Below are 25,999 nucleotides of genomic sequence, written 5' to 3'. Positions count from 1 at the left end.
GAGACAAAGAGCATGTCTGTCGTTATGTATTAAAAAAATCGGTGCAGCTAAATTTTTAAATAGAGAATTTTTTTGGTATAGACGGGCGCTTTTGTTATTGACTAACTTAGGCTTGGTGGTCAAGGTACCATGCCAACGAAAAACAGCATGCTGCTCTATCAGTCGATGATGTCATCGTCAACCAATCACCCGTGCAAGAAAACCATTCTGTCTAATAGTTGACTTTTTCGTAATGTGAGATTTGGATTAACGGTGGAAATCGCTTTATCCTGACTGGACTAGGAACGATCCGGTCTCGCTTTTAACATTTCCAGGTAGAATATTAAATCATCTATCCATACATAGTAATTGGGGACTTTTGCCGACATTCATAACATTAAAATTTTCCGTGTTTTTGTGACTTGTTTTCTCTGTTTTTGAAGCCATCTTTTTACGTACAAAATTTCTCTTTTTAAAATTTGAGTTGCACCGATTGCTTGTATACATAACGACAGATATGCTCTTCGTTTCAATTTACTGGTACATTATTTTGGTTGAGACTTAAAAGGCTGAAAATGACCGAATTCCAGAAGCCCTTTTGACTAACTAGTATTCAAACCGAGGTCACGCATGAAAAAACGCGGCATATCCCTGTAGATAAATAACAATGGGGATTAGTGTACTGCAGGTAGACTGAAGGTGGAACATTTTGTAGATTGTCGAAACCACAAGAAAGCAACACGTAAAGTGTTTAATATTTCCCTTATAATTGCCCTGCGCGTTAGATTTTCTGAATGGAGGTAAGTTCATGCAATATGATGATGAATTTACTCAATTCCAAACTTCAAATATTGACCAATGATTTTTCTCCAATGATTACATCCCAAAGCGTCACCAACATGTCTCAGCCATCTCTAAAACAGTGGTATGAAGACCGGAAGAGGTTAAGGGTCGTCTATGATCATTCAAGGGCAAAACCAGTAGAGAGGAAGAACAAAATCAAGAAGAGTAGACACGCGGCTTTCAAATCTGCATTAGCAGAGAGGACAAAACCATCGGGACAGCATCAAGACACCAAGACAAACACGTCAGATTCGTCATTGGGCAAAGAACAATGCGGAGCACAAGCAAAAAGGTACCGTAGTGCATTCATTCCAACAGAGCATCTATAGAAGAAAGGCTGTAGATTAAGGGCCCGTTTTGGAGTTTTTAAGGAGTTCCAAGTTTTTGCCGCCAGAGGCTAAAAGGTCTCACGTCATGCACAGTTAAATGCCCAACAACATAACATCATTTCTAAAGGGGACTGATGCGACGATTGTTTTTTATGCAGTTACTTGTGTCAATGAAACAAAAGGGCTTCTTGTTTAAGTTTCATTGTTTTAACGAACAAATTTATTGTCTACTATTATTAAGTATTTGAGGTTAAACCAACATTTTTTAATTTCTCATCTATACAGAGACAAAGCCTCATCCCATAGATGCAAGGAAACTCATCACATGATACAGTTCTTTATCAAGACGCCCATCAACCCCAAAACCCTCTGTCTACGACTCGATCATGAAACAACCGTCTCCGACCTGAAAGACATCATTCACAGGAAGTTGGCCATTCGTCCTGCATTGCAAAATCTGTACACAAATAACAAAAGGTTCAAGGTATGGTCTACGTTAGGCTTACGTTGTACTGTAAACCATTCACATTTATTTGCAATTATAATCTTTTTCTACACGAACCTAAGAGTTTGTCTGGTCTCGCCCGAGGAAAGGGACAAGATGGGACCAAGAGTTATTTTCTAAAAGGTTACTAATAGACGAACTGAAAAACGGTTAATAATCCAAATAAAAATGCAAGATTCAACGATCATAATATACAGCTTAAATTTTGTAAAAAAAAAATTCCCATCATTTTCCCAGTTGTGTGACGCTTTGACTCTTCATGATCTTGGCATTAAACCGGAGACAAACATTGATTTAACACTAGCAGAAGGTTTGCTTGGTGGCGCCCCAACACGTGAGTAAATAATGAATTAATCACGAGTTACCTATCTCTATTCTATTCCACATAGTCAATTTAAATGTGACTTTGTATTATAACTTCTTTCTTATTGAACGTCTATATATTCACTTCAAGAATATTCAAACAAATAATCCTTAAATTAACACAGACATTTAGCTCGTGCGTGTGGTAATTCATAACAGAGATATTTTGTATGGTGAGGTAAAAATTATGTGGCACCAAAGCTGGTTTAAATAAAACCATTAACACAGTTGTATATGAAAGTGATGATACACATTATTTGAATGATATTTTTTAATTGTATATTCATTTATGTTTTAGCTTCTGCTTCATTGTTTTAAAAGCTATTATCTGTACCAGTTTTATTTTGGCTTTTGAGGGTTTTTAGTCCATTCTATGGTTTTTACTTTTAAATTGTTGTCACTTCCTCCTATTGCTACGGTGTTTTGTTTTGGTTGCTGTTTTTGCAATTATCTGGATTTGCTTGTGTTTTAATGTTTCTGTTTTGTTTGATTTTTAAATGTTTACGCTAATTAGCAAAATTAATATTTGCATTTATGAAAAGTCCGTAAAATAACGGCGAAACTTGTTACAACTGTCTTGATAAAGAAGAATCCTCTGATGTCATTTTTTTTAATATTCAGAAGTTTTTTTTTTACTTTCTAAAAACGTCTTGCCGGAAGAACAGTCGACGAGACATTCCTACGGACTTTAGCGGTAAACCTCTGCAAGGACTGGCAGCAACTCGCAGTCAAGCTTAAGTTCAGACCAGCAGAGATTGGCAAGTTTGAACGTCTCGCTGAGAGCAACCCAGAGGAACAGGCTCATCAGATGTTAGTTTCTTGGTTGAGTGAGCAGCAAGCTGATGACGGAGAAGCGGGGGAATTGTTGAGAAGTGCCTTGGCTCAAATAGATCGTCAAGATTTAGCTGCAAAGATCCCAGGTTTGTTGGACTTGGAAACTAGATTGGAAACTAGATAAAATAAATATAAATGGCTGATCTGGCTCTAAACCCTAACAATCTGACGGTTATTCGACATATCCCTGAGAGTTTACACATGTTGTCGCAAATATCTTTGCAAATATTTGCGATGTCGCAAATATCTTTGCAGATATTTGCGATGTCGCAAATATCTTTGCAAATATCTTTGCAAATACTTTGCGATGTGCAACCATCTTTGCAAATATTTGTGATGTCGCAAATATCTTTGCAGATTATTTGCGATGTCGCAAATGTCTTTGCAAATATCTTTGCAAATATTTGTGATGTCGCAAATATTATTGCATACTTGATCGCATACTGCGTCGCATAGTTTGCATATTTGTGTCCGATATTTTTTCAAGAGCCTAGACTGAAGGTTGTTTGGGTTCCAGCCTTCATTCCATTACCATGTACACAGCGCAGCGGTAACACAGGCCGGCTAAGGAAGTTGAGTCAATACAGTCCGCGCGTGTGTTTGTTTGATGCCATTACAACTAACTAGTGCAAGTTGTAATGGCATAAAAAAAAAACACGCGCGGACTGTATCCGACTATCCACCCGTGTGTACATGTTAATGGAATGAAGGGTGGAACTCAAACAACCCTTTAGGCTCTTGAAAAATTTCTCGCCACAAATAGGCAAACTATGCGACAAAGTATGCGACAAGGTATGCGATAAAATGTTCGACATCACATATGTTTGCAAAGATATTTGCGACGTCACAAATATTTGCACAAATATTTGTGACATCGCAAATATTTGCAAAGATATTTGCGATATCGCAAATGTGCGATGTCCCTTCAGGGCCACCATTTTGTAGGCTAATAATTATTTTGAGTAATTACTTATAGTGTCCACTGCCTTTAAGGAGACTTATTGTAGTGATGAGTAACTGTATACTTGACTTTGTTACAAATCTTGTTGTAGGACATGCACCCCCGTCCCCAAAACCAGGTATCGAGAGGAAGTCAACGGCAACGTCCAATGCACCAGGTATTAATGAGAAGAAGTTGCGACGCCTTTCCGAGTACATTGGAAAAGACTGGAAGCAACTTGGCACTTATTTGGATATTAAAGCTGCACAGATTGACACATATCAAAACGACCACCCGAGTAACCTCAAAGAACAAATCTTCCGGATGCTCCTTGATTGGTTCAGAAACAAAGAAAACCAAGCGGAAGCTGAAGACGAGTTGAAGGAGGAGTTTTCAAAACTCGGCCGTGCTGACTTGGTTGAGTTAATATCAGGTATTTAAATCATTCATTTTTTGTTTTGCTCATGTCTGCCCCCCAAAAAACGGGTTTTGCTGGTCCAGTTGTCAACGGCGTGTACATCCTTGTTTGGATATGTTGGGGTACCATTGAAATAAATCAAAAATAATTAGAAGCTATACTTGCAGCGGCAAAATGAGGTGCATTTCTGGTCCTAAACAAGGCCATTTCAGTGCTTTTTGCAGTGTACTATTTTGTTATAAGATACTCTGAAGAAGAATAAAGTAAAACAAAAATAAAAAGTTAAGTTTAAAATATAATTTCCAAACTCAGAAATCAGATAAAAAGTTTTGCCACTGACGTATGTTTTTATAGCCATTTTAATCAATTTGATTTTAATGTGTTTCAACCAATACAATCCCATAGTACTTTCATAAACCTCTGGGAAGGAGGAGGGAGTTGGAATACCCCAAGCGCGAACATCTGACGTCACACTTCGAGTCTTGTGAATAACGACAGAGACCTTTCTCGAGACCGGCGTGTATATTCACCTTTGACCTACCCGCATTTCACATAGATTAGCTCATGGCAGGGGCTCACCCGAGTGAGCACCGCGGGGTCGACCATGGGAAGCTAATCGAACGCACCCAGAGATACTCAGTGAAATTCTATTGTGGACGTGACAGCAGTGTACTGTGGGCATCTATGGAAAGCTCATGTCACTGCACGTATCCAATGATATCATTGTACCCAATGGAATAAATGGATCTAGCGGCATGGACCTATCCTTGCCGATAAAGACAGGGGCACAGTCTAGGATACCCCCTTCCTGCTCGCCACCATTGCTCCTACTCTAAATCAGGTACAGCAAGTAATATCTTACTATTTATGTTACAGATGTACCATGCAACATCGAGGCGTGCGGTAAAACTTTGGCGAGTCATTACAAGGAGACAATGAAAGTAAATACACATCCTACATACAAGGATATGGCTGTCGATATGGATCAACTTTATGTAAGTTTAGAACTTTTGCAAGAAACAAACCAACCCAATCAGCCAACCATATTGCAGTCTGGTTCAGTAAAGGAAAAACATAAATCAGACCACACGATGCACATTGACATTCAAGGCGAACACGAGACCGATAAAACCCAAACGGAGTATAAAAAAATTCCCCTCAAGTCATACGAAGACATTTTAAGCTTGGATAAGAACAGAATCTTAATCACTGCTGAAAGTGGATATGGTAAATCAACGCTTCTAAAGAAGATAGCTTATGACTGGGCTGTTTTACAGAGTGATACTCAATCGACCCGCCAGAAACAAGAGTCACCTCTGTCAAAGTATAAGCTCGTCTTTTTGTTGGAAACAAACAAAATGGAGGTCAATTTCAACATAACGGATGAAGTTTTTTCTCAAATATTGTCTCAAAACGAGTTTGGGAAGACAAATATTAAAAATTACGTTACACAACACCCAGATAAAGTTCTAATTCTTCTTGATGGAGCAGACGAAATCTCATTCGAGAGACTACAAATGGCAAACGAAGACTTCAGTGTTAACAACGTCCTCTCATTCAAGTTGCTTAAACGATGTAAGGTAATTGTAACAAGTCGTCAGTCTACGGCGCTTAAGTTACTGAAGTGCAATCCAGATTTCACAAGAGTAAACATAGTTGGGTTCGATGACACACATAAGCAAGAATATGTTCGTAAATACTTCAGCAACTATGATTCACAACATCATGGTCATGTTCTTTCTGAAATAAGTAAGTCGAAAACACTCCGAAGTTTAGGGGAGATTCCTCTGTTTCTTTGGCTGATGTGTTCGTTATTAACTAGGACTGAGAGTCGACTACCTGACAGGATTACAGAACTGCTTCGTCTCGCAATCAATGTATTCTATTATCAAAAGAAGAGCAAAGATTGCACATCCAATCCCTCTAAGGAAATAACCAAAAAGAGGTTTAATAAACTGATCGCCAAACTTGGGCAGGTTGCAGTTGAACGTTCGATGTTAAAAAGCCACGCACAAAATTCCTTCGCGGTTTCAGAGTTTGATTCAGAGGACCTTGTCAATTTTGGATGTGAAGTCGGCTTGCTGACCCGAGTGCAATTCATGCACGGTATAGAAAAAGTTCAACAAGTCCGATTCCACCACATGATATTCATGCAGTTTTGTTGTTCCGTGTACCTTTGTCGTATGGCAGAGTCTAATCCAGACAAATTTAATGATCACATGTCAAAATTGTTAGACGGCGACGTAGAAAGAATTCAATTCAATTCAATTCTACGAACATTTATTTCCACAAAGGGTAATCACTTAATAAGAAAACAAAACAATAGATACAATAAAACTAATACGTGGAGGCATAACCCAGGAAGCCGAAGCTTATAAACGGAATGCCTTAAACAAACAAAAATAGACTTAAGTAAACAATAAAGAACAAGCAAAAAAAAATACAAAAGACAAAACAAAACAAAACAAAACAATGAAACAAAACCAGACAAACAAACGGAGTGGACATAAACTGTAGTAGAAATCAGACTGACTTATGCAACATTACGACACGGTTAATAAAAGAGGTACCAAGCAAAATAAAGCACATTTAAACCAAGACAAAAAACAAATGTACTTGTAAACTATGCTATATACTGGGAGATAAGATGGTTTTTGAAAGCGGTTTTAAATCGGCCAACAGAGGACTTTGATTTCACAGATTGCCTGAGTCCATTCCATAGACGAGGTCCATAGAAACGAAGTGTGTTCATTAAGAATGATGTGCGGGCAAGAGGGATATAGTAGTTATTATGTGATCTAGTATGGTAATGGTGAATATCGCTAGAGGTGAAATATGAGGAGAAAGTGCGAGGAAGAAGGTTATTGGTATATTTGAACATTAATATACCAGTTTGGAGTTTATTAATTGTTGATTGGTGATTGTTAGTGTGTGTAACCTGGCAAACAAGGGTGCTGTGTGATCACGAGGATGGGAAAGTGTGCAAATGCGAGTAGCCCTTTTCTGAATGGTAATAAGAGATTTAAGTTTGTTAGTACTTGTGCGTGCCCAGACAATGTTGCAGTAGTTCAGATAGGGGAAAATGAGAGTATTGTAAAGAGAAAATAGAGTGGTAGATGGGAGAAAGGAGCGGAGCTTAGAAAGTACACCAGTGTTTCGGCTGATGACTTTGGAAACGGAAGTAATGTGGTTGGACCAGGAAAGTTTGTCATCGATGGTAACACCCACAAATGTTGTGCAGTGGACTTTACTGATGGCAGTATCATTAATTTTGACTGTTCCACTGCCACACAAATCTTGAGACCTGGAGAAGACCATGTATTTGGTTTTACTAGAGTTGAGAGAGTTGGCTTGGAACCAGGAAGAAACTTTAGTAAGCTCAGTATTGAGGTTACTGACCAGGGAATCAAAATCAGTATGAGACGAAAGAATAGTAGTGTCATCAGCGAAAAGAATAAAGGACAATGTGTTAGAAGAACAGTGAAGATCGTTAACATATATAAGACAAAGAAGAGGACCAAGAATAGAACTTTGAGGCACGCCATGATGAATTGTTTTGAGAGAAGAAGACGATTGTTTGATAGAGGTGAACTGTTTGGGGTTATTAAGATAATCAACAAACCACTGGTGACAGACACCTCTAATGCCGTAATGTTTAAGTTTAGAAAGAAGAATAGAGTGGTTGATAGTATCAAAGGCTTTGGAAAGATCGATAAAACACCAATAGAAGATAGCTTATCAGAAAGAGAATTTGAAAGAGAATCAACAAGTTGGATCAGAGCCATATCAGTAGAGGAACTGGCCCGAAAACCGAACTGCTGGTCACAAAGAAGATGAAATTGGGAAAGAAATTTGAAAAGTCGCTTATAGATAAGCTTTTCCAATATTTTTGAAAAACATGGAAGAACAAAAATAGGACGATAGTTAGACAAATCATGGCGATCGCCAGATTTAAAGACAGGGGTAACCTAGGCAATCTTAAGATTAGAAGGTACAGATCCACTTAGAAAAGAGAGATTAAAGATATGAGCCAGATGATGAGAGATAAAAGGAATCGAATACTTACTCCGTTTCTGCAGCGGGAGAAACAAAAAAGCGGCAGAACTTGTTATAAAACTGACAAAAAAACACCTTTCAGTTTTCAATGAAAACTCTTGTTGAATTTTAGAGGTATATCTGTTTACACAGGATAATGATGTTGGCGTTGTTTGAAGCCAAGCTTGGTTCGACTGTAACAACCAAAGATTATAAAGCGCCGCAAGGCGCAAGATGAGGAACTGAAGCTTTATCTATTATTGGAACGTGAAATACGCATGGGCGCCATTTCAGCAAGTGAATGTTTTGTTTCCCATTGCAGTCCGTGCGCACCGTGCTCGATAATGAAGCATAGCGCTCGATTTCATTTGCAGCGAGAGCTGGCCTCGGACCCCTTCGAGATTTCGCGTGAAAATGCGAGCGTTCCGACACTGCTCCTTCAAACCGATGGGAAGTACATTTCCGTCGGAGTTAGACCAACATGGTGGGGTGAGTAGCCTTCTCGACAATCTAACGAAGATTTAGAACCCAATTTTTACCGAATTTAACCCCTCTAAGACATTTATATTTTCAACTGAAGTGTACTTAAGTTTTCACACTTTTCGAAGAATAGCCTCACATTTTTGGTGAACTTGACTGTTTCGAGCATAATGGAGACAAATGAGGTCGATATTATGGTAGACGAAGGGTTTCTGGTCCTATTGATGGTACATTCACTTCTGCACGTTCAACCGTTGTCGTGTTTTCGGCCTCGTAATTTCACGAGAAATCACAAATTTCTCCGTTGTTGCGGCACTCATTGTTGCGTGACGTCACAGTAAACACGATTTTCTGGGGCTGCTGTTTAGTTGTTTTGTCTTTCGTCGTCGTCGTCGTGGCATGTATTTATAAAACATTTTTTTAAATATCAGAAAGTAGTACTAGTAGGGACCTGGTTTAACTTTAAACATTGTTATAATTATACCATGGAGGAAGAAATAGACCCTCCATGCTCGTACTACACAGTGAGTCAGTGACAGTTCTAGGCTATTTTGGACATGATATTTACAATACACAAGTTTTTGTCTTCAACTTGCACTTTGTTTTATTGCATTAATATATTTGTTTCTTTAGTCATGTTAGTTGTCATCTTATTATACAAAGTTAAATTTTTAATAACCGGATGTGTTTATACCGCAAACCTTATATTAGCGTGCTACGGAGTACAGTGCTCCCAGTTTAGGTCCATATACAATGAGAATTAGCCTGGTTATTTCTGTCAACCTTTTTTTAAATAACTATATGATGGGATCTAAACAATGTAAAATTAAAATCTTATGATACTTTTTTTCCCTCCAAAACTCAGGCCTACCCTTGATGACCTACCGTTGTTTCTAGCTTTTGGATAATTCCGTCACAAAGTACTTGTCGGAGAACGTGAAGTTGAACATTGACTGGTTTCTTCCTGATGTTGTAACCCAGCCAGATTTCTACGGGGTGTTGTAATTATGACTGTTCGGGAATGCCGTGCTCAGAGATGTAGTTGGTATCGCTAGGCTTGGATGGGTCAAATAACAGTCTTCCGAGATGAAAGGTGTCAGGACACTTCGTACCTTTGCCTCTTCGCACCCTAGACGCTTCGTACCTTTGCAAGGTACGAAGTGACTATGGGACTCTTCGTACCTTGGACACTTCGTACCTTCTTACAAGATACTTTAGTACCTCGTACTAAATGAAATGTTTTGCTGGTTTTTTTTTCCTCAAGCTAACAGACCCCGAATTGAGTTGAAACTTTTGCATGCTTGTGAATTTATATTTCTGAATATTTTTTTAATTTAAAGTTTAAAGTCTTAAGCCTGGTTCATACTTACTGCGAATGTGAATTCGATATGGATTTTACTTGAATTTTACATCACAACTCTGTTTTCGTTGCGATATTTGCACAATGCAATATTCGCACAATTCAACCTCTGCAAGTTATTTGTGAACTTTTGATATCAACATTGGTATCGCATTGACATTCGCAGGAAGTGTGAACCTTCATTTCAGATCAGAGACAGAAAATATAGTTCAAATGTGAACTTAACGACCAGTAAGCTTTTCAACGAAAAGATCTTTGCCAATAGTATTGTACAATAACTTTAAGATAAAGAGTAAGCATTGTTCAATCATTGCTTTACAGGGTTCCCATCAAGATAAATTACATTATTTTAATCAATATCATTGGCAGACAAAAATAGTACTTAATGTTGTATTGCAAGTTGCTTGTGATATTTATAGATAATAGGGAAAATAAGAAACTAGTTGAATTAGAAAGTATAATTTCCACTTTATATCTTTACAGATCTCCTAATACCTGGGTGTTCCTGTAACAACTTTTTTGTAATTTTTCTCTGAGCTGACCTAGCATTAAACAATTATTTAAATAATTAAGACTCTGTAAAGGAAAATGTGGATAACTGCATGAGACATTCCTACAGCTGAAAGAATCAAATAAATAAATTAATAAATGAAATAAGAAAAGAATGTTGCAGTGTTTAATAAAAAATATGTTGTTAACAATTGACCAATCCTCACAGAATAAAAGCATGAAAATGGGCAAGTAATGGTGGACCCTTGAAATGCAATAGTGTTTCTTTCATCAAGGTATAAACCACAGCGAATATCTACTACTATTTTCGGTGGAATGGCATATTAAAAAGCTTAAAAAAATAATTTTAATGGATTTAGCCATTGTACGGCAGACCTTCTTTAAACGAATCCCTTTTAGACAAATGCACAATCCTTTGAAAAGCCAGGTACCTCAATGTTTACCCAACACCGCATTAATCAGTGTAACGTTTGAAGTAGGGAACCAGACATGACTGAAGTATACGGAAACGTTAGGCAAATGACTAGCGTTTCCTTACACAGCAGCTGATTGGTTACACTAGTTACATAGGACATTGAGCATGGTCCATGTTTTGACCAATCACGTGTGGGCTCTCATTTTACAAGCGAGACATGGCGGATTTCTCGATTCTGATGGGTCACGCTGACGGAGACGGATTCTTTTGGTGAACTTGACTGTTTCGAGCTACCTTGGAAATAACGAATACAGCGAAAGACTACATCAATAGTTTACCTAACAGTCCATCTATAAAATTCTTCTGCACAATTTGGTTAAATATTAAAAAGATGACGTTTTTGAAGACCATTATTTCTGCACAAAGAGGGTAATGTTTTTTGTCTCATATTTCTTATTTTTGGATACATAAAATTATGAAATAATTTTTGTAGGAGATAAAACATTATTACTCCGTTTTATGAACGTTTTTGTCTGTTATAGTATTTAATACTCCCGAATTGGATTTTTTAAAATGCGTCCTCCGAGCTCATTATATATTCATAGCCGCGACGGTCATGAATATCTAACAAATGAAATGAAGGGGTTTTCTGACCCTTGCGCACTGACTGATTGATAGGAATGGTCGTTGTCCGCACTGAACTGCACTGATCTACTGTTGTATCAAAAGAGTTACTTGCCGAAATGGCGTCCAGTGGGATTTCACATTTCAGCCCGAGTTCCGCATCTTGCGCCTTGCGGCGCTGTATAATCTTTGGTAACAACCCTCGTGATGGATGAGTGGGTAAGATTCCCATACCGGCTGAAAGCAGAAGACCTCTTGGCTGCACATTATTTCATTCACCGACCAGAACGATCTAGTCCGCATTATGTTTCACATTTAAAGATTACGTGTCGAGGACAAACCGATTTAGAACTCATGGAACAAATAATGGTTAGAACGAGGTGTGATTTATCAGTTGGCCAATATGAACAAGCAGATACATAAACTCAGAACCATTTCTACATTTGTAACAGTACTTACGTTATGAGATTGTCAGTTAGACTGTTTCTCTGTCCCTGAACTTTTCAGGATATTTCAATCAGCTACCAAATTAAAGACAGTTTATGGAAATGGAATGGAAACAATTTGCAAGGATTGAAATCAGACCTGATACCTAGTATTTCTTCATTGGAGTTCTTGATACTAGATGGATGTAAGCTGACGAAGGATGATATTTGGTCAGTTTTCTCCATCGTGGCTGTTTCAGGTAGTGAAACGAAACTTGTTTTAATGAACAACGATCTCCATGGTATTAATGGGGACCAGATAACTCCTGTTTCTTCCTTGAAGGAATTGCATCTATACGCGTGTAGTATACAGAGTGATGATATTGGACCAGTTTTCTCCGTCGTGGCTGCTGCAGGTAGTGTAACGACACTTTGTCTAAAGGATAACCATCTTCATGGTATTAAAGGGAACCAGATGACTCCAGTTTCTTCCTTGAAGGAATTGATTTTAGACGCGTGTGGTATACAGAGTGAAGATATTGGACCCCAGTTTCTTCCTTGAAGGAATTGATTTTAGACGCGTGTGGTATACAGAGTGAAGATATTGGACCAGTTTTTTCCATCGTGGCTGCTGCAGGTAGTGTAACGACACTTGTTCTAAACAAAAACGATCTCCGTGGTAGTAAGGCGGATCAGATAACTCCAGTTTCTTCCTTAAAGGAATTGCACCTATACGCGTGTAGTATACAAAGTGATGATATTGGGTCAGTTTTCTCCATCGTGGCTGCTGCAGGTAGTGTAACGACACTTATTCTGAACGAAAACGATCTCCATGGTATTAAGGCGGATCAGATAACTCCAGTTTCTTCCTTGAAGGAACTGCATCTATACGCGTGTGGTATAAAGAGTGATGATATTGGGTCAGTTTTCTCCATCGTGGCTGCTGCAGGTAGTGTAACAAAACTTGTTCTTAAAGACAGCAATCTACATGGTATTAAGGGGGACAGGATAACTCCAATTTCTTCCTTGAAGGAATTGTATCTATACGCGTGTGGTATACAGAGTGATGATATTGGGTCAGTTTTCTCCATCGTGGCTGCTGCAGGTAGTGTAACGAAACTTGTTCTAAAATACAGCGATCTCCACGGTATTAAGGCGGACCAGATAACTCCAGTTTCTTCCTTGAAGGAAATACATCTATGGGCGTGTGGTATAAAGAGTGACGATGTTGGGTCAGTTTTCTCCATCGTGACTGTTTTAGGTGGTGTTAAAAGACTGTTTTTACACACAAACGATCTTCATGGTATCAAGGCGGACCAGATAACTCCAGTTTCTTCCTTGACGGTATTGCATCTATACGCGTGCGGTATACAGAGTGATGATATTGGGCCAATTTTCTCCATCGTGGCTGCTGCAGGTAGTGTAACGACACTTGTTCTAAAGGATAACAATCTTCATGGTATTAGGGCCGACCAGATAACACGTGTTTCTTTCTTGAAGGAATTGCATCTATACACGTGTGGTTTACAGAAAGATGATGCTGGGTCAGTTTTCTCCATTGTGACTGTTTTAGGTGGTGTTAAAAGACTGTTTTTACACACAAACGATCTTCATGGTATCAAGGCGGACCAGATAACTCCAGTTTCTTCCTTGACGGTATTGCATCTATACGCGTGCGGTATACAGAGTGATGATATTGGGCCAGTTTTCTCCATCGTGGCTGCTGCAGGTAGTGTAACGACACTTGTTCTATATGATAACGATCTTCATGGTATTAAGGCGGACCAGATAACTCGGGTTTCTTCCTTGAATGAATTGTATATAAGCGCATACAGAGTGATGATATTGGGTCAGTTTTCTCCATCGTGGCTGCTGCAGGTAGTGTAACGACACTTGTTCTAACCAAAAATAACCTTCACGGTATTAAGGTCGACAAAATAACCCCTGTTTCTTCCTTGATAAAACTGTATCTAGTGAAGTGTTCTCTACAGAGTGATGATATGAATCCACTTCTTACCACAGTAGCTGCTGCAGGGAGCATACATGAGGTTTGGCTCAATGGAAATAATCTACGTGGTATTCAGGGAAACCAGATGACTCCTGTTTCTTCGTTGAAGTTCTTGAATTTGAATGATTGTGGTCTGCAGAATGAAGCCTTGAAGGCGTATGCAGTGTCCCTGAATATGCTAATTAGGGGTTCCGTTCTTTATATACCACCACCCACTTTCGAAGAGCTGCTTGAATTTTTTAATTGTTTTCCTGATTAGTTCAACAAGCAAATTTGCTAAAGTGCAAGCCTCTCCCATAGAGCAAGGAAATTAAGCGCACAGCTTGCGCATTGTGAATCGGATGTGTTCATTATTGCTATTGCCCTGCAATGTACGACTTTGCCCACTTGAGCAGCAGCGCTATTAACCTGAAATCACACGGTAAGCACAAGACATTTCAGATTTGATGGGGTTAGGTAGTTACCTACAGTCATGGTAACCTGGTAGACGAGGTAGTAATCGGTAGTAAAGTACCTTCTTTCGTTGACCCTTCGCTGTGGTTAACTACTGACAGAAATGTTGAGTATCGGGGTGGAGTCACCATAAGTGCTGTTTACAGTGATTTGTTTGTTATTGGAATCTTTCCTCCCTGGAATTGTCAAAGACTCGGTAGTTCATAGGTTCTCCGCCCGGATATACCTTACACAAACACTTGGATGCACTGGGTTAGCTCGTTGCCTTTTTTTATGTAGTGCCATTGACTCCATACCCATCACCATTCCCAATCAATGAAAGCTCCTGTTATGGTGTGATGTGACTTTGGCGACGCATCCATTCTGTTTGTTGCATCTCTGCGGAGACATACAGGCCCTACTGTTCTTTCTTTTGTTCCTGTACTAAGAACACACATGGACTCTTTTGTGGAGCAATCCAGTCTTTAGAATTTTCCTATGAAAACCGTTTTTTCTTCTGTTTCTGTTTTGTTCTCGGTTTCATGGTTTCATTAAGGCACTCATTAAAAAAAAACCAGCGTTTGAAGACACGCTTTGCCACTACAGCTTTACACGTGCAATTTGAAAGCCAAAATTAATGTCAAGTGTGACAAAGAATCGGTTGTTCAGGTTCTCCGCTCGTGCCTATATGCACGTGTGTGCCAGACAGTTAAGCGCGTTTGAGGTTGGTTAAATAATAATAGGTTGGGATTCGTAGGTGAAATGAAACTATAGTAATTTCTCGATTGAGATAAATGGGTGAGTGCAAAATAAACAGTACTAATAGTTTTTATTTTCAATATCGGTGGTATATTTTGGAAGTCGATGGTTTTTAGTCAGTGGTATCTTTAAGAAATAGTAATACGTTTTGAACACTCTTAGTTATGTGTTCCACAGATTCAAGTGAAGGTATATATATTATGTGTTTATTTATATGAATTGGCGAAGTGAAATAAAGAATGCTAAATACTATATAGTTTGTACAGTAGTAATATCAGTGGTATCATTTAGAAGTATAATAAGTATTGGACACTCTGTACAATGTTTTCGTCGGATTCAAGAGAAGCTTTATTTGTTGAAGATAAATAGGCAAACTCGAACATAGAATGGTAAATACTTAGTTTTTATATTATCAATATCAGTGGTGTTTTTTTTAGGAAACTTATACTATGCTTCAACAAGGCTCACAGAAAACCAGCAACGAGTCAATAGAGGAGACACCGGAAATAGTGAAGGAAAAGGAAACTAACATTTATTTTAGCAATTACCAGTGTCGAATAAGTTTTGTTTTGCTATATAAATTTGCTCATTACTCCACGAAAGTCTACTGATACAATAGACTCTGGGGTGGACTTCACAAAGGTAGTCCTAAGTTAGGACTCCTAACTTAGGACTAGTCCTATAGGCAATGCTAAGAGATAGGACCAGTCCTAAGTTAGGATGAGTTACTGGTCCTAACTTAGCACCAGTCATATCTCTTAGCATTGCCTAGGACTAGTCCTAAGTTATAGGACTACCTTTGTGAAATCCACCCACACTTAGCATAACAACTTATTGGGTAACGAGCAATGGGGAGCTGTTGTTAGTATAAAACATTTTGAGAAACGGCTCCCTCTGAAGTAACGTCATTTTTGAGTTTTTTTTCATATTTCCATCATATGTTGGGATACACTTAAAGTGAGAATATTGGTCTTTGATGATCACCAAACGTGTCCAGTATCTTTAAAGGAACACGTTGCCTTGGATCGGACGAGTTGGTCAAAACAAAAGCGTTTGTAACCGTTTTTTATAAAATGCATATGGTTGGAAAGATGTTTTAAAAGTAGAATACATTGATCCACACAAGTTTCGAAATTGCGTAGTTTTCCTTCTACTGTGCGAACTAACATGGTCGGCCATTTATGGGAGTCAAAATTTTGACCCCCATAAATGGCCGACGTGTTAGTCGACAAGGTAAAAGGAAAACCACGCAATTTCGAGGCATGTTTGTGTGGATCATTGTATTCTACTTTTACAACATCTTTCTACCCAAATGCATTTTATAAAAAACGGTTACAAACGCTTTTCAAAGACCAACTCGACCGATCCAAGGCAACGTGTTCCTTTAAGGGAAAATGCATCATTGGTAATTGATATTTCTCGAGAAAATGTGGATTTTTGTCGTAGGATTTAGAGACCTGCTTGAACGAAATTTTCAAGTCGTGAACTTTGCTGAATTCCATTTAAAATGTTTTCAATCAATAAAGAAATCGAGTCAAATGATGACTATAAATAGATTTTAATTGTGTAAAAAGACAATTATTTCGAATAGCCTTCTTCTGCGCTTTTCTGTAAGATTCGCGAAAAGCTCCGTTACGTAATCACTCATCGTCATAGTTGGGAGCTCCAATTTGTATAGCCGCTTTGTTGCAGCGTGGATGTATGAAAAAGAAACACAAAAAACTCCAGAACATGACGTCAAAGCATTGTCATTTTGACGCGCGCCGTCAACAGCAGAAGTGTTTTCAGTTATCAAGTTTTTCAGGTTGGGGCCTGATTTTTTAGTCGATAAATACAAAAACTATACACATATCAAAATTACATCCAAAAGTACTCCCTGGCGTTATTCACGAAGTGTGACGTCAGATGTTTCGGCTTTTTTAACGTAGTTCCTAGGACGATTCCATGGTGGAAAAATGCATTATGACCTTTTAAGTCAAGAAAGTAATCTAATTTTGTTTATGCCTGCCGATGATGTAGTAAACCTTTAAGAGAGCATGTGCCTTAAATAAAATGGTGACACTAGCATGAAATGTTAAAGCATTGTTGAATAAGATATCGTGGATTCCTGAGTTGAATCAAATGTCTTAGAATCATTTTAAAAAACAAAACAAAAACAACAACAAAAGTTTTGAGACAATCGGTGAATTATTTTCACAATTTTATTTAAAGTCAAGATTTGCGGTAAATGGAACATTATTTAACAGTAAATATATTTTAAAATTGTTGCGTTTATTTAACGAGAGACTTTTGAACGCTAGGTGGCAGCAGACTTAACAAGGTACAAGCAGACTTAAGGTACCAGCAGACTTTAAACAAGGTAAATTTGCATTGTGTACGTATACTGGGCCCCTGTCTTTATCCGCAAGCAGGATAAAGACTTGCAGGTACTTGTTTTTCAGAACCAGTGCTTTCATTGGATACAATGATTCCATTGGATAAACACGTGCATGTGACGTAGTCTTTCCATATCTGTTTTTTGATTTGTTCAAGTTTACGTTTGCCAGATGCACTTGCGGTCGTCTTCTTATGCATATATGTGAAAGTTGCAAATGGACCGGGATTGACCTAGGCTAAAGTTCACTCCCTGGCGTTATTCACGAAGTGTGACGTCAGATGTTTTGGCTTTTTTAACGTAGTTCCTAGGACGCATCCATTACCGAGAAAAATGGTTTTTACCTTGTAAGTCTGCTGCCACCAAGCGTCCTAAAAGTCCCCAATTCACATTGCTGTATACAGAAAAATTGTATCCAACCTATCCGTCTTTATACTAATTTGGGAGTTTTACTGATGGTGGCGATTCTTTTGAAAGTCTTTTCTTAATGGTACGATCACAAAAAATTGACAACTTGTTTCTCATTCATTGTCAGTAACAAGTATCTGCAACAAAAGTCATGCGAAAGCTTTTGCTCATTGGCTAAAATTTCCCTTGCCGACCAAATGGTCGTGGTTGTGACGTCACTCTTAGTTAGACGTGCACGGACAGCGCCATATACGGTCTTTAAACCCATTGATTGTATGTAGGTTGTATACCTCTAAACTTATATGACATAATACTGTTAATTCATTGTAACATAATAGTGTATCCATCAGTCTGGGTGCGTTTTGGCGGCCGTAGTGTAACTGTTTTGGTCTTTGACCAGTGATTAACCAATAAAGTCAATTCAACTGAAACAGATAGTTAATTTTGTCTTTTACCCATAATTTATTAAAATAATTTGTTGAACTTATATTGTGCTCTCTCCAGGACCAGCCTGTTCGAGAGAAATTACAAAAAGCAGTTCCAGTAAATTACACGCGATTCCTTGTTCATTTTCAAAATCACGGTTTAAAGACACTGGACACTATCGGTAATTGTCAAAGATCAATCTTCTTACTCGGTGTATCTCAACATATGCATAAAATCACAAACTTGTGAAAATTTGACCTCAATCGGTTGTCTAATTTACGAGACAATAATGAAAGAAAAAACACCGGTGTCACAGGAAGTTGTGTGCTTTCAGATGCTAGATGCAAATTACTTCTTTTTAAAAACTACGTTACTTCAGAGGGAGCCGTTTCTCATATTGTTTAATACTATCCATTTCTCCCCATTACTCGTTATCAAGTAAGGTTTAATGCTAACAATTATTTTGAGTAATTACCAATAGTTTCCACTGCCTTTAAGCGTCGAATCCGGGCTAGGCTCCGTCTGACAAAAGCACACGCTTTTACTGAAGGTACCTAAGTCAAAGTAGTCTTCAAAAAGGAACCCGGATGACTTATTGAAGAAAAAAAGGAGATAGATTTAAGAGCAAGCGACGTCACCTTCCGACATGTTACTTATCCAATCACAGTACTTTGATATGCGCGTGTAGACGCCTGGGTAGACGGGGTCTGCACATCCAAAGCCCCAGCTTACGATCCCTGCTAAGGTCACTCCATTCGTGTGCATATTCTCGTCATAATTAATGACGGCAGAGCCACCGCTATCATGCTGCAGACAAAACACAAGAAACTTATTCAACTATTTAAACAGTAGCTTTTTACAACTGTTTAAGTGACCCTTTCAGCTACTGTTGCATGCTGGTCATTTTGTTTGCATTAATAAATAAGAATAATTACTTCAGCGTCATTTTGAAAGTCAACATTTTCTGAGACCCCTGGCAAGTTGACATTTTGGGGTCCAAACATAGGGTAAAAATTGCGATTTTGCAAGTTCTAAAAACACACTGTAATGCATGATGCAAAAATAGCATAAGGGTGATGTTTAAAGCATTAATTTTTTTTCTCAAGGAAGGCCAAGGATGATACTTTGTAGTGATTTACTAGCTTTTTTGAAATAATTTTGCATTTTGGTGGGGTGGAGTTGTAAATATGAGCTAAAAACCAGTTTTTCAGACCCCCAAATCGGCCTAAAATGGCCAAAACACAAAATGAGCCGTAACCATGGCAACGGGCTATATTTGGAATTGAAAATGCAATTTTGTTTACTTGCACCCCAAGGCCCTTCCACCCACAAAGTATAAAAAAAAAAATCATTTTTTGACCGTGAGCAACTATGTCAACTATTTACCTGAACTGACTCTTAAGTCTCACAATATTAAAAGACTTCAGGCATGAAGCCTTTTTGCGGCAATTGAAAGCACACAAATTTAGGCAAAAGGGTATTTATTTCTCTCATTTTTTTCTTGCAACTTCGATTACCAATCGACCCCAAAACTTCAAAAGATTTATTATTTTATGCACTATGTTGTAATACACAAAGTGAGAATACTGAAATCTTTGACATTTTTGACCAAACGTGTCTAGTGTCTTTAACCTAAAATGAATTGGTCCAGTTAACACTTACGACTAAGTTTTCCCCAGCCGCTGATCAATATATCGGTTCCCCACGCAACATCACTGTCAGCACTCACAATTGCAATGGGCTGCACCCTGTTTGAGAGTACTGCAGGTTGGTCCAGCTTGATGAGTGCGATATCGTTGTCTGCTGATCCCGTAAGGTCAAATTTGTCATGTTTTATCCATTGGCCTGTGATGATAGTTGCGCCATCTGCCGCCGTTTCGCGTAGATCGTGGAAGCCAACACCTACCCACACATCATTTAGTGGACTATTCATTATTGACGGGGGAAAAAATTCCACATAAGAAGAACATTAAGTTTGATCATGTTTGGTAACTTAGGTATAAGTAAGATTTTTAAACTTTGCACTGTGGAAGTATAACTTCTTTTGGTGAAAACTTAGATATCATTGTTGATTTTAAAACTAAGAATAAAACCATATACCGCGTATTAAATACTTAAAAAATCACACGTCAATCTGGCTGTTCTTATAACCAATTTGTATACGTTATCGATTGTTTGTTTCTCTAAACAAGTTAACAAAAACATTATTTATTGAATTGAGGTATTCGAACTTTATCGCGAACTTGGCTTACTTGAGTGAAAGGTACGGTCATATATGTAAATATTCCAAGTATCCATTACTTGGTGAGAAGAACTGCAGCTGTTTACAGTTTACCGCCAATTTGAGAAATAATGTCCTCCGAAAAAAAAAAGGTTTGTGTTAATATTATTCTAAAAAAAAAATGAATTTGAGAATTAATGCACGAATCGGTTCTTTAGTCAGATGGCTTTACAGCCCTGTTCACATTGGACTTAATTTGGGTAAACTAACCGAGCCAATGGGTAACTTACCCATTTTAAGTCCAATGCTCAGGAAGTTTTCCTCCCAGGTAACTTACCCGACCCGAATGGCGCCTAGGAAGATTGACCAGGTCAGTTTAACTGAGCCAGAAAGTCCAATGCGGACGCAACGACTCGGTTAAATCCCCCATCCGTCCGTAACCCGAAGAAGCTGACATGATGCAAACTACTTCCAAAGCCAAAAATCGTACACACAGTACACTCCAAACAACCGGACCACGTTTCTGACTCGTATTCTGCGTAATTTTGACACAGTTTCATGTCAATTGGAAATCGAATTTGAGTCATAAGTTTAGCTGCACGTTACGCGACTTAAAACGTTAGCGTGAACGTCAGAAAAATTGTGTTGTTAAAATCTTACGTTTTAATACATCATACGTGAAGTTACAATTTTCCACGTCAGGTACGTACGTGCAGACGTCATACGTTTAGCATGAATAGTTCGTAGCATGAAACGCTACCTAAGCGAACGTATGACATATAACGTTTAAAGCTGCACTGAAATTGCATTGATAAGTAACCAGCCCAAGCTCCCCTTCATACTGGTTCTGGGATAAGACGATTGACAAACGATCTGCCCAGCGCACATTGCATGCATCGTCCGCTTGACTAAACACTGGCGTTACCCAGAAAGCGAACGTTATGTGACCTACAATATGAAGTATAAATACTGGCGTTACCAAAGCGAACGTTATGATGACCTATAATATGACATAAAACGTAAGTTGCACTGACGTTGTTGAGTAGTGATCGGCCTTAAAGCCAATGGACACTTTCTGTAAACAGTATTGTCCAAGGCCCACACTTCGTGTATCACAACTTCTATATTAGACAACGGGGCACATAGGATTATGTTTGTGGGTGGGGGGCTGTAACCAATTTATTGGGTGGGGTCCAGGGGCCGGGGGTGAAAAATCAAGCCTCTTTATGCATAAATTTAAAAGAAAAACATACTTTTTAAGCACTTATGATTCATATAAATGTATCGCCTATAATTACTAACTGCAAAAATCGGTCAATAATTGTGATTCGTAACCAGATGACAGTATATTATATGGGCATTGTGAAAATAACAGTTAGCCTGGGTTTCCGAGCTCACAACCTTGTGACTGCAAGCTTCCGAAGTCTAACCACTAGACCACGGTGCCATTAGTATTTATAGGGGCAGCACTTTTTAGCCTTGTACAAATTTTTACAGTAGAAGGATTGAAAGTAATGTTGTTTAAAAGAAAATGTGGTTCTGTAGAGGAATACATGTAGGTTTTTTATAAGGGTTTAAAAAAACTGGCTTTTAATCATAAATTATGCTTTTACCCATAGGATAGTTGTGAAGAAAATATATTAAATAAATAAATGTCTATCTTAATTTTAAATAATTAGTGCAGCAATAATATTACGGTGAAAGGTCCAACTATGTTGTAGTGCCATGCGATTAAAGACGTCATCGATATCTATATACTATACTGTTCTATGTATTTATGAAAAATGTCCCACTTAATACATAATCAATATGTCAGCAAAGGTTTTTGTTTTAAATAGTAATGCTGCGGACGTGGTTGAAAAGAGAACATTACAGGCGGTGCTACCTACTTTTCATCACTGGGCGGCAAATTCCATGAATAAGGAGGCGGCAAACCCAGAACCTACAGATACACCTTTGTTTTGCGAAAGTGGTGGCGCATAATAATAATTTTTATCAGATTACTGTTCAAAAATGAAATTATTACTTTAACCAGGGCATAAATGTGATGAGTAATTTGTTAAGGGTAGGATTGCAGACCTTTTAATCCCTGAACATAGCCGACTAAAATGAAAAATGTGGAAAAGAAGCAACGCGTGGTGATCAACATTCGATCGGGTCGGTCGGTATCTGGTTTCATGCATATTCAGTAAAAACATCGCGGGTAAAAAAAACATTACTATCCGGCGTTTCTCAAATTTAAGTGCCGGAGCGACCAAGAACGACATAAGATATATTTTATCCTGGACAATGGGTTTCAAATGCTTAATATGTTATTGTTGCAAGTTTACACAATTACAAGGGAGTTGTCATAAGATCATTGCATAAGATATGTTCAAAATCTTTCACCTCGCACCTCGCACCTCGCGTTATCGAATATCCCAGATAAGTTATTTTGGCAGGGGAAAAAAGAAAATACTTCCACCGGAAATAAAACCCCAAAACTACACACGCATATTTAAATGAACACGTTGCCTTGGATCGGGCAAGTTCGGGTCTTTGAAAAGCGTTCGAAACCGTTTGTTATAATAAACATTCATAATATGGTTAGATAGATAACTTAAAAGCAGAATATACATATCCACACAAACATGCCTCGAAATTGCACGGTTTTTTTTTATGTCACGAATTTTTTGTCACTAAAATAATAAAATACTTTTCATATCTGAAAGCACACAAATTCGTCCAACAATGGTGATTTTTTTCTCATCATTTTCTCGCAACTTCGATGACCCATTTCGCTCAAATTTTCAGTTTGTTATTTTATGCTTATATTGGGATACACCAAGTGAGAAGACTGGTCTTTGACAATTATTGAACGTGTACCTTCCCTTCTAAAGGAAATTTTGTCCTTTCGACCAAGTTCGGCTCACTACTGACGGTATAAAAATATAGAATTTTGTTTCCAGTTCCCTTTTTCTTTTGACCACAGTTTTTCGTGTGTAGGTAACTTACTACGAACTTGTGTACATTATGCTCACAGCAAAGTTGTTTAAATAAGCGTTTTGGGTATTTGTAATGGATGGTCATGATGAGAATTCCACTTACCTGTAAAGGGCTCCTAACTGCCGCTGAACTCAACTCAGGAATCATTCATACAGTCCACTTCCTCCATGATGAAATGAAACCATGTTCAGGATAATAAGCAAATTTGTAGCTAGCGTTGAAGACACAAACAAAGGCCCTCACTCCTGCGTTCATTTTTTAATTTTTTTTTATAACATTGTTATTGTCCTGTTTAAATGTTTATATAAATGATAACAATTACATCGCCAAACTGGTCAGTTTCCAGTTGTATTTATTACCGTGGTCTTCTCATCATTCTGTACCTCACATGCAAAGGTGTGGCCCGCATGTGCGGCACCATAATGTAGCCCGAGCCCTTAATGTAGCCCGGACCTAAATGTAGCCCCAAACATTTGCCTAAATGTAGCCCGGACCTAAATGTAGCCCCAAACATTTGCCTAAATGTAGCCCGGACCTAAATATAGCCCCAAACATGTGCCTAAATGTAGCCCGGACCTAAATGTAGCCCCAAACACGTACCTAGATGTAGCCCGGAACGACATGAGTATTTAATTAGCCGATCTTTAGACAATCTTTGAAGCACCATATCTCAAGAAGTTTAAGGCCGATTTTTAGACTGTTTGTAGTTACAGACTCCTTGGGGGATGGAGGTTAATTTTGAAAACAGTGACCTCAAGTTTACCCCTATTCCCGGGTCAACCGGAAGTGGGACCATATTTCAAGAACTATACAACAGATTTTCAAACTCTTTTCAATTATAAACTCCTTAGGGAGTGTCGTGGCCGAGCGGTTAAGAGCACCGAATTCAAACTCTGGTGTTTCTGATCAGCAGAGTGTGGGTTCGAATCCCCAGCCGAGACACTTGTGTCCTTAAGCAAGACACATAACCATTGCTTCGTCCTTCGGATGGGACGTAAAGCCGTTGGTCCCATGTGTTGTGTAAACGCATGTAAAAGAACCCAGTGCACTTATCGAAAAGAGAAGCCAAACCATTACATGGTGCTTAATGATTAGGTCTTATATCTCAAAATTCGCCCCACTCCTTGCAATAAAACCTTGCGCTTTGTATCCTTTGGCAAAAGGCGCGTTATAAATACGGTTATTATTATTATTATTAGGCATAACATATTAAATTGTGAAAAAACGTGACCTCAAGTTGACCTCTACTTCCGGTCAACCGGAGGTGGAACCATATCTCAAGAACTATACAACAGATGTTCAAACTCTTTTCAATTATAAACTCCTTAGGCATAACATATTAACTTGTGAAAAACCGTGACCTCAAGTTGACCTCTACTTCCGGGTCAACCGGAAGTGGGACCATATCTCAAGAAATTTACAACAGATTTTCAAACTCTTTTCAATTATAAACTCCTTAGGCATAAAATATTAACATGTGAAAAACCGTGACTTCACGTTGACCTCAAGATATATACAACTGATTTTCATTTTTTTTCATTTGTAGACTTTTGGGGCATTAAAAATAAACTTTAAAAGGCGTGACCCCAGGTTTACCTCTATTTATGGTTAAACCGGAAGTGGGACCTACACAACCGTTTTTCAAGCTGTTTTCATTTATAGACTCCTTGTGCATCAAAAATTTGTAACAACTTTGACCCCATGTTAACCTTTACTTCCGGGTCAACCGGAAGTGGGACCATATCTCAAAAAGTACACAGCCAATGATCAAACTTTTTTTCAGTTATATACTCTAAGCAATAAATACTTACTTTGAAAAACGGTGACCCCAGGTTGACATTTACTTCAGGGTCAACCGGAAGTGGGACCATATATCAATACATACACAACCAATTTTTAAGCTATTTCAGTTATACACTCCTTGGGCATTGCATATTAGTCTTTGGTAGCTGTGAGGCCATATTGACCTTTACTTACGGACAAACGGAAGTGTGAACATACAAATATATCACAACTACACAACTGATTTGAATAACCTTTTTCCAGTTAGTGATTCCTTTGGCAATGAAGCACATAATCCATTCAAAACAACACTGAACAGCTTCGTGTTTGTTCACAAACACTTAATGTCTAGTTAATATTGCGCGTGCGACACAATGCGGCACAAATCTTGAGGATCCAAAATTTATCTCGACAAGTGTCGTAAATGGGTTTGCGGTGCGACTAGTCGAGTAGTAAATTTCACTAGTCACCCAGGTCTATCATGATGGGAACTTGCTTCATAAAAATTCTTGTGCGAAAGGGCTCATTGTCATGCTCTGCTCTG

General features: G+C 38.4%; 1 protein-coding gene and 1 pseudogene across 1 annotated transcript; one reads left to right on the top strand and one right to left on the bottom strand.

The window, feature by feature from the left end:
- The first annotated feature begins 872 nt into the window (after positions 1 to 872).
- On the top strand, positions 873 to 16,010 carry LOC139951056 (uncharacterized; annotated as a pseudogene).
- Positions 16,011 to 19,085: 3,075 nt separating this feature from the next.
- LOC139951010 (trypsin-1-like) lies at positions 19,086 to 20,400 on the bottom strand. The gene is made up of 2 exons (XM_071949832.1): positions 20,197 to 20,400; positions 19,086 to 19,274 (listed from the first exon to the last, which is right to left on the bottom strand). The coding sequence occupies exons 1-2, from the start codon at positions 20,398 to 20,400 to the stop codon at positions 19,086 to 19,088; spliced, it is 393 nt and encodes a 130-aa protein (XP_071805933.1).
- Between the last annotated feature and the right edge of the window lie 5,599 nt (positions 20,401 to 25,999).

Source organism: Asterias amurensis, chromosome 18 (genome assembly GCF_032118995.1).
Source record: "Asterias amurensis chromosome 18, ASM3211899v1".
In the NCBI taxonomy this organism is placed as follows: domain Eukaryota; kingdom Metazoa; phylum Echinodermata; class Asteroidea; order Forcipulatida; family Asteriidae; genus Asterias; species Asterias amurensis.
The sequence above is the reverse complement of the archived record's forward strand: the minus strand, read 5'-3'. Positions and strand labels throughout refer to the sequence as shown.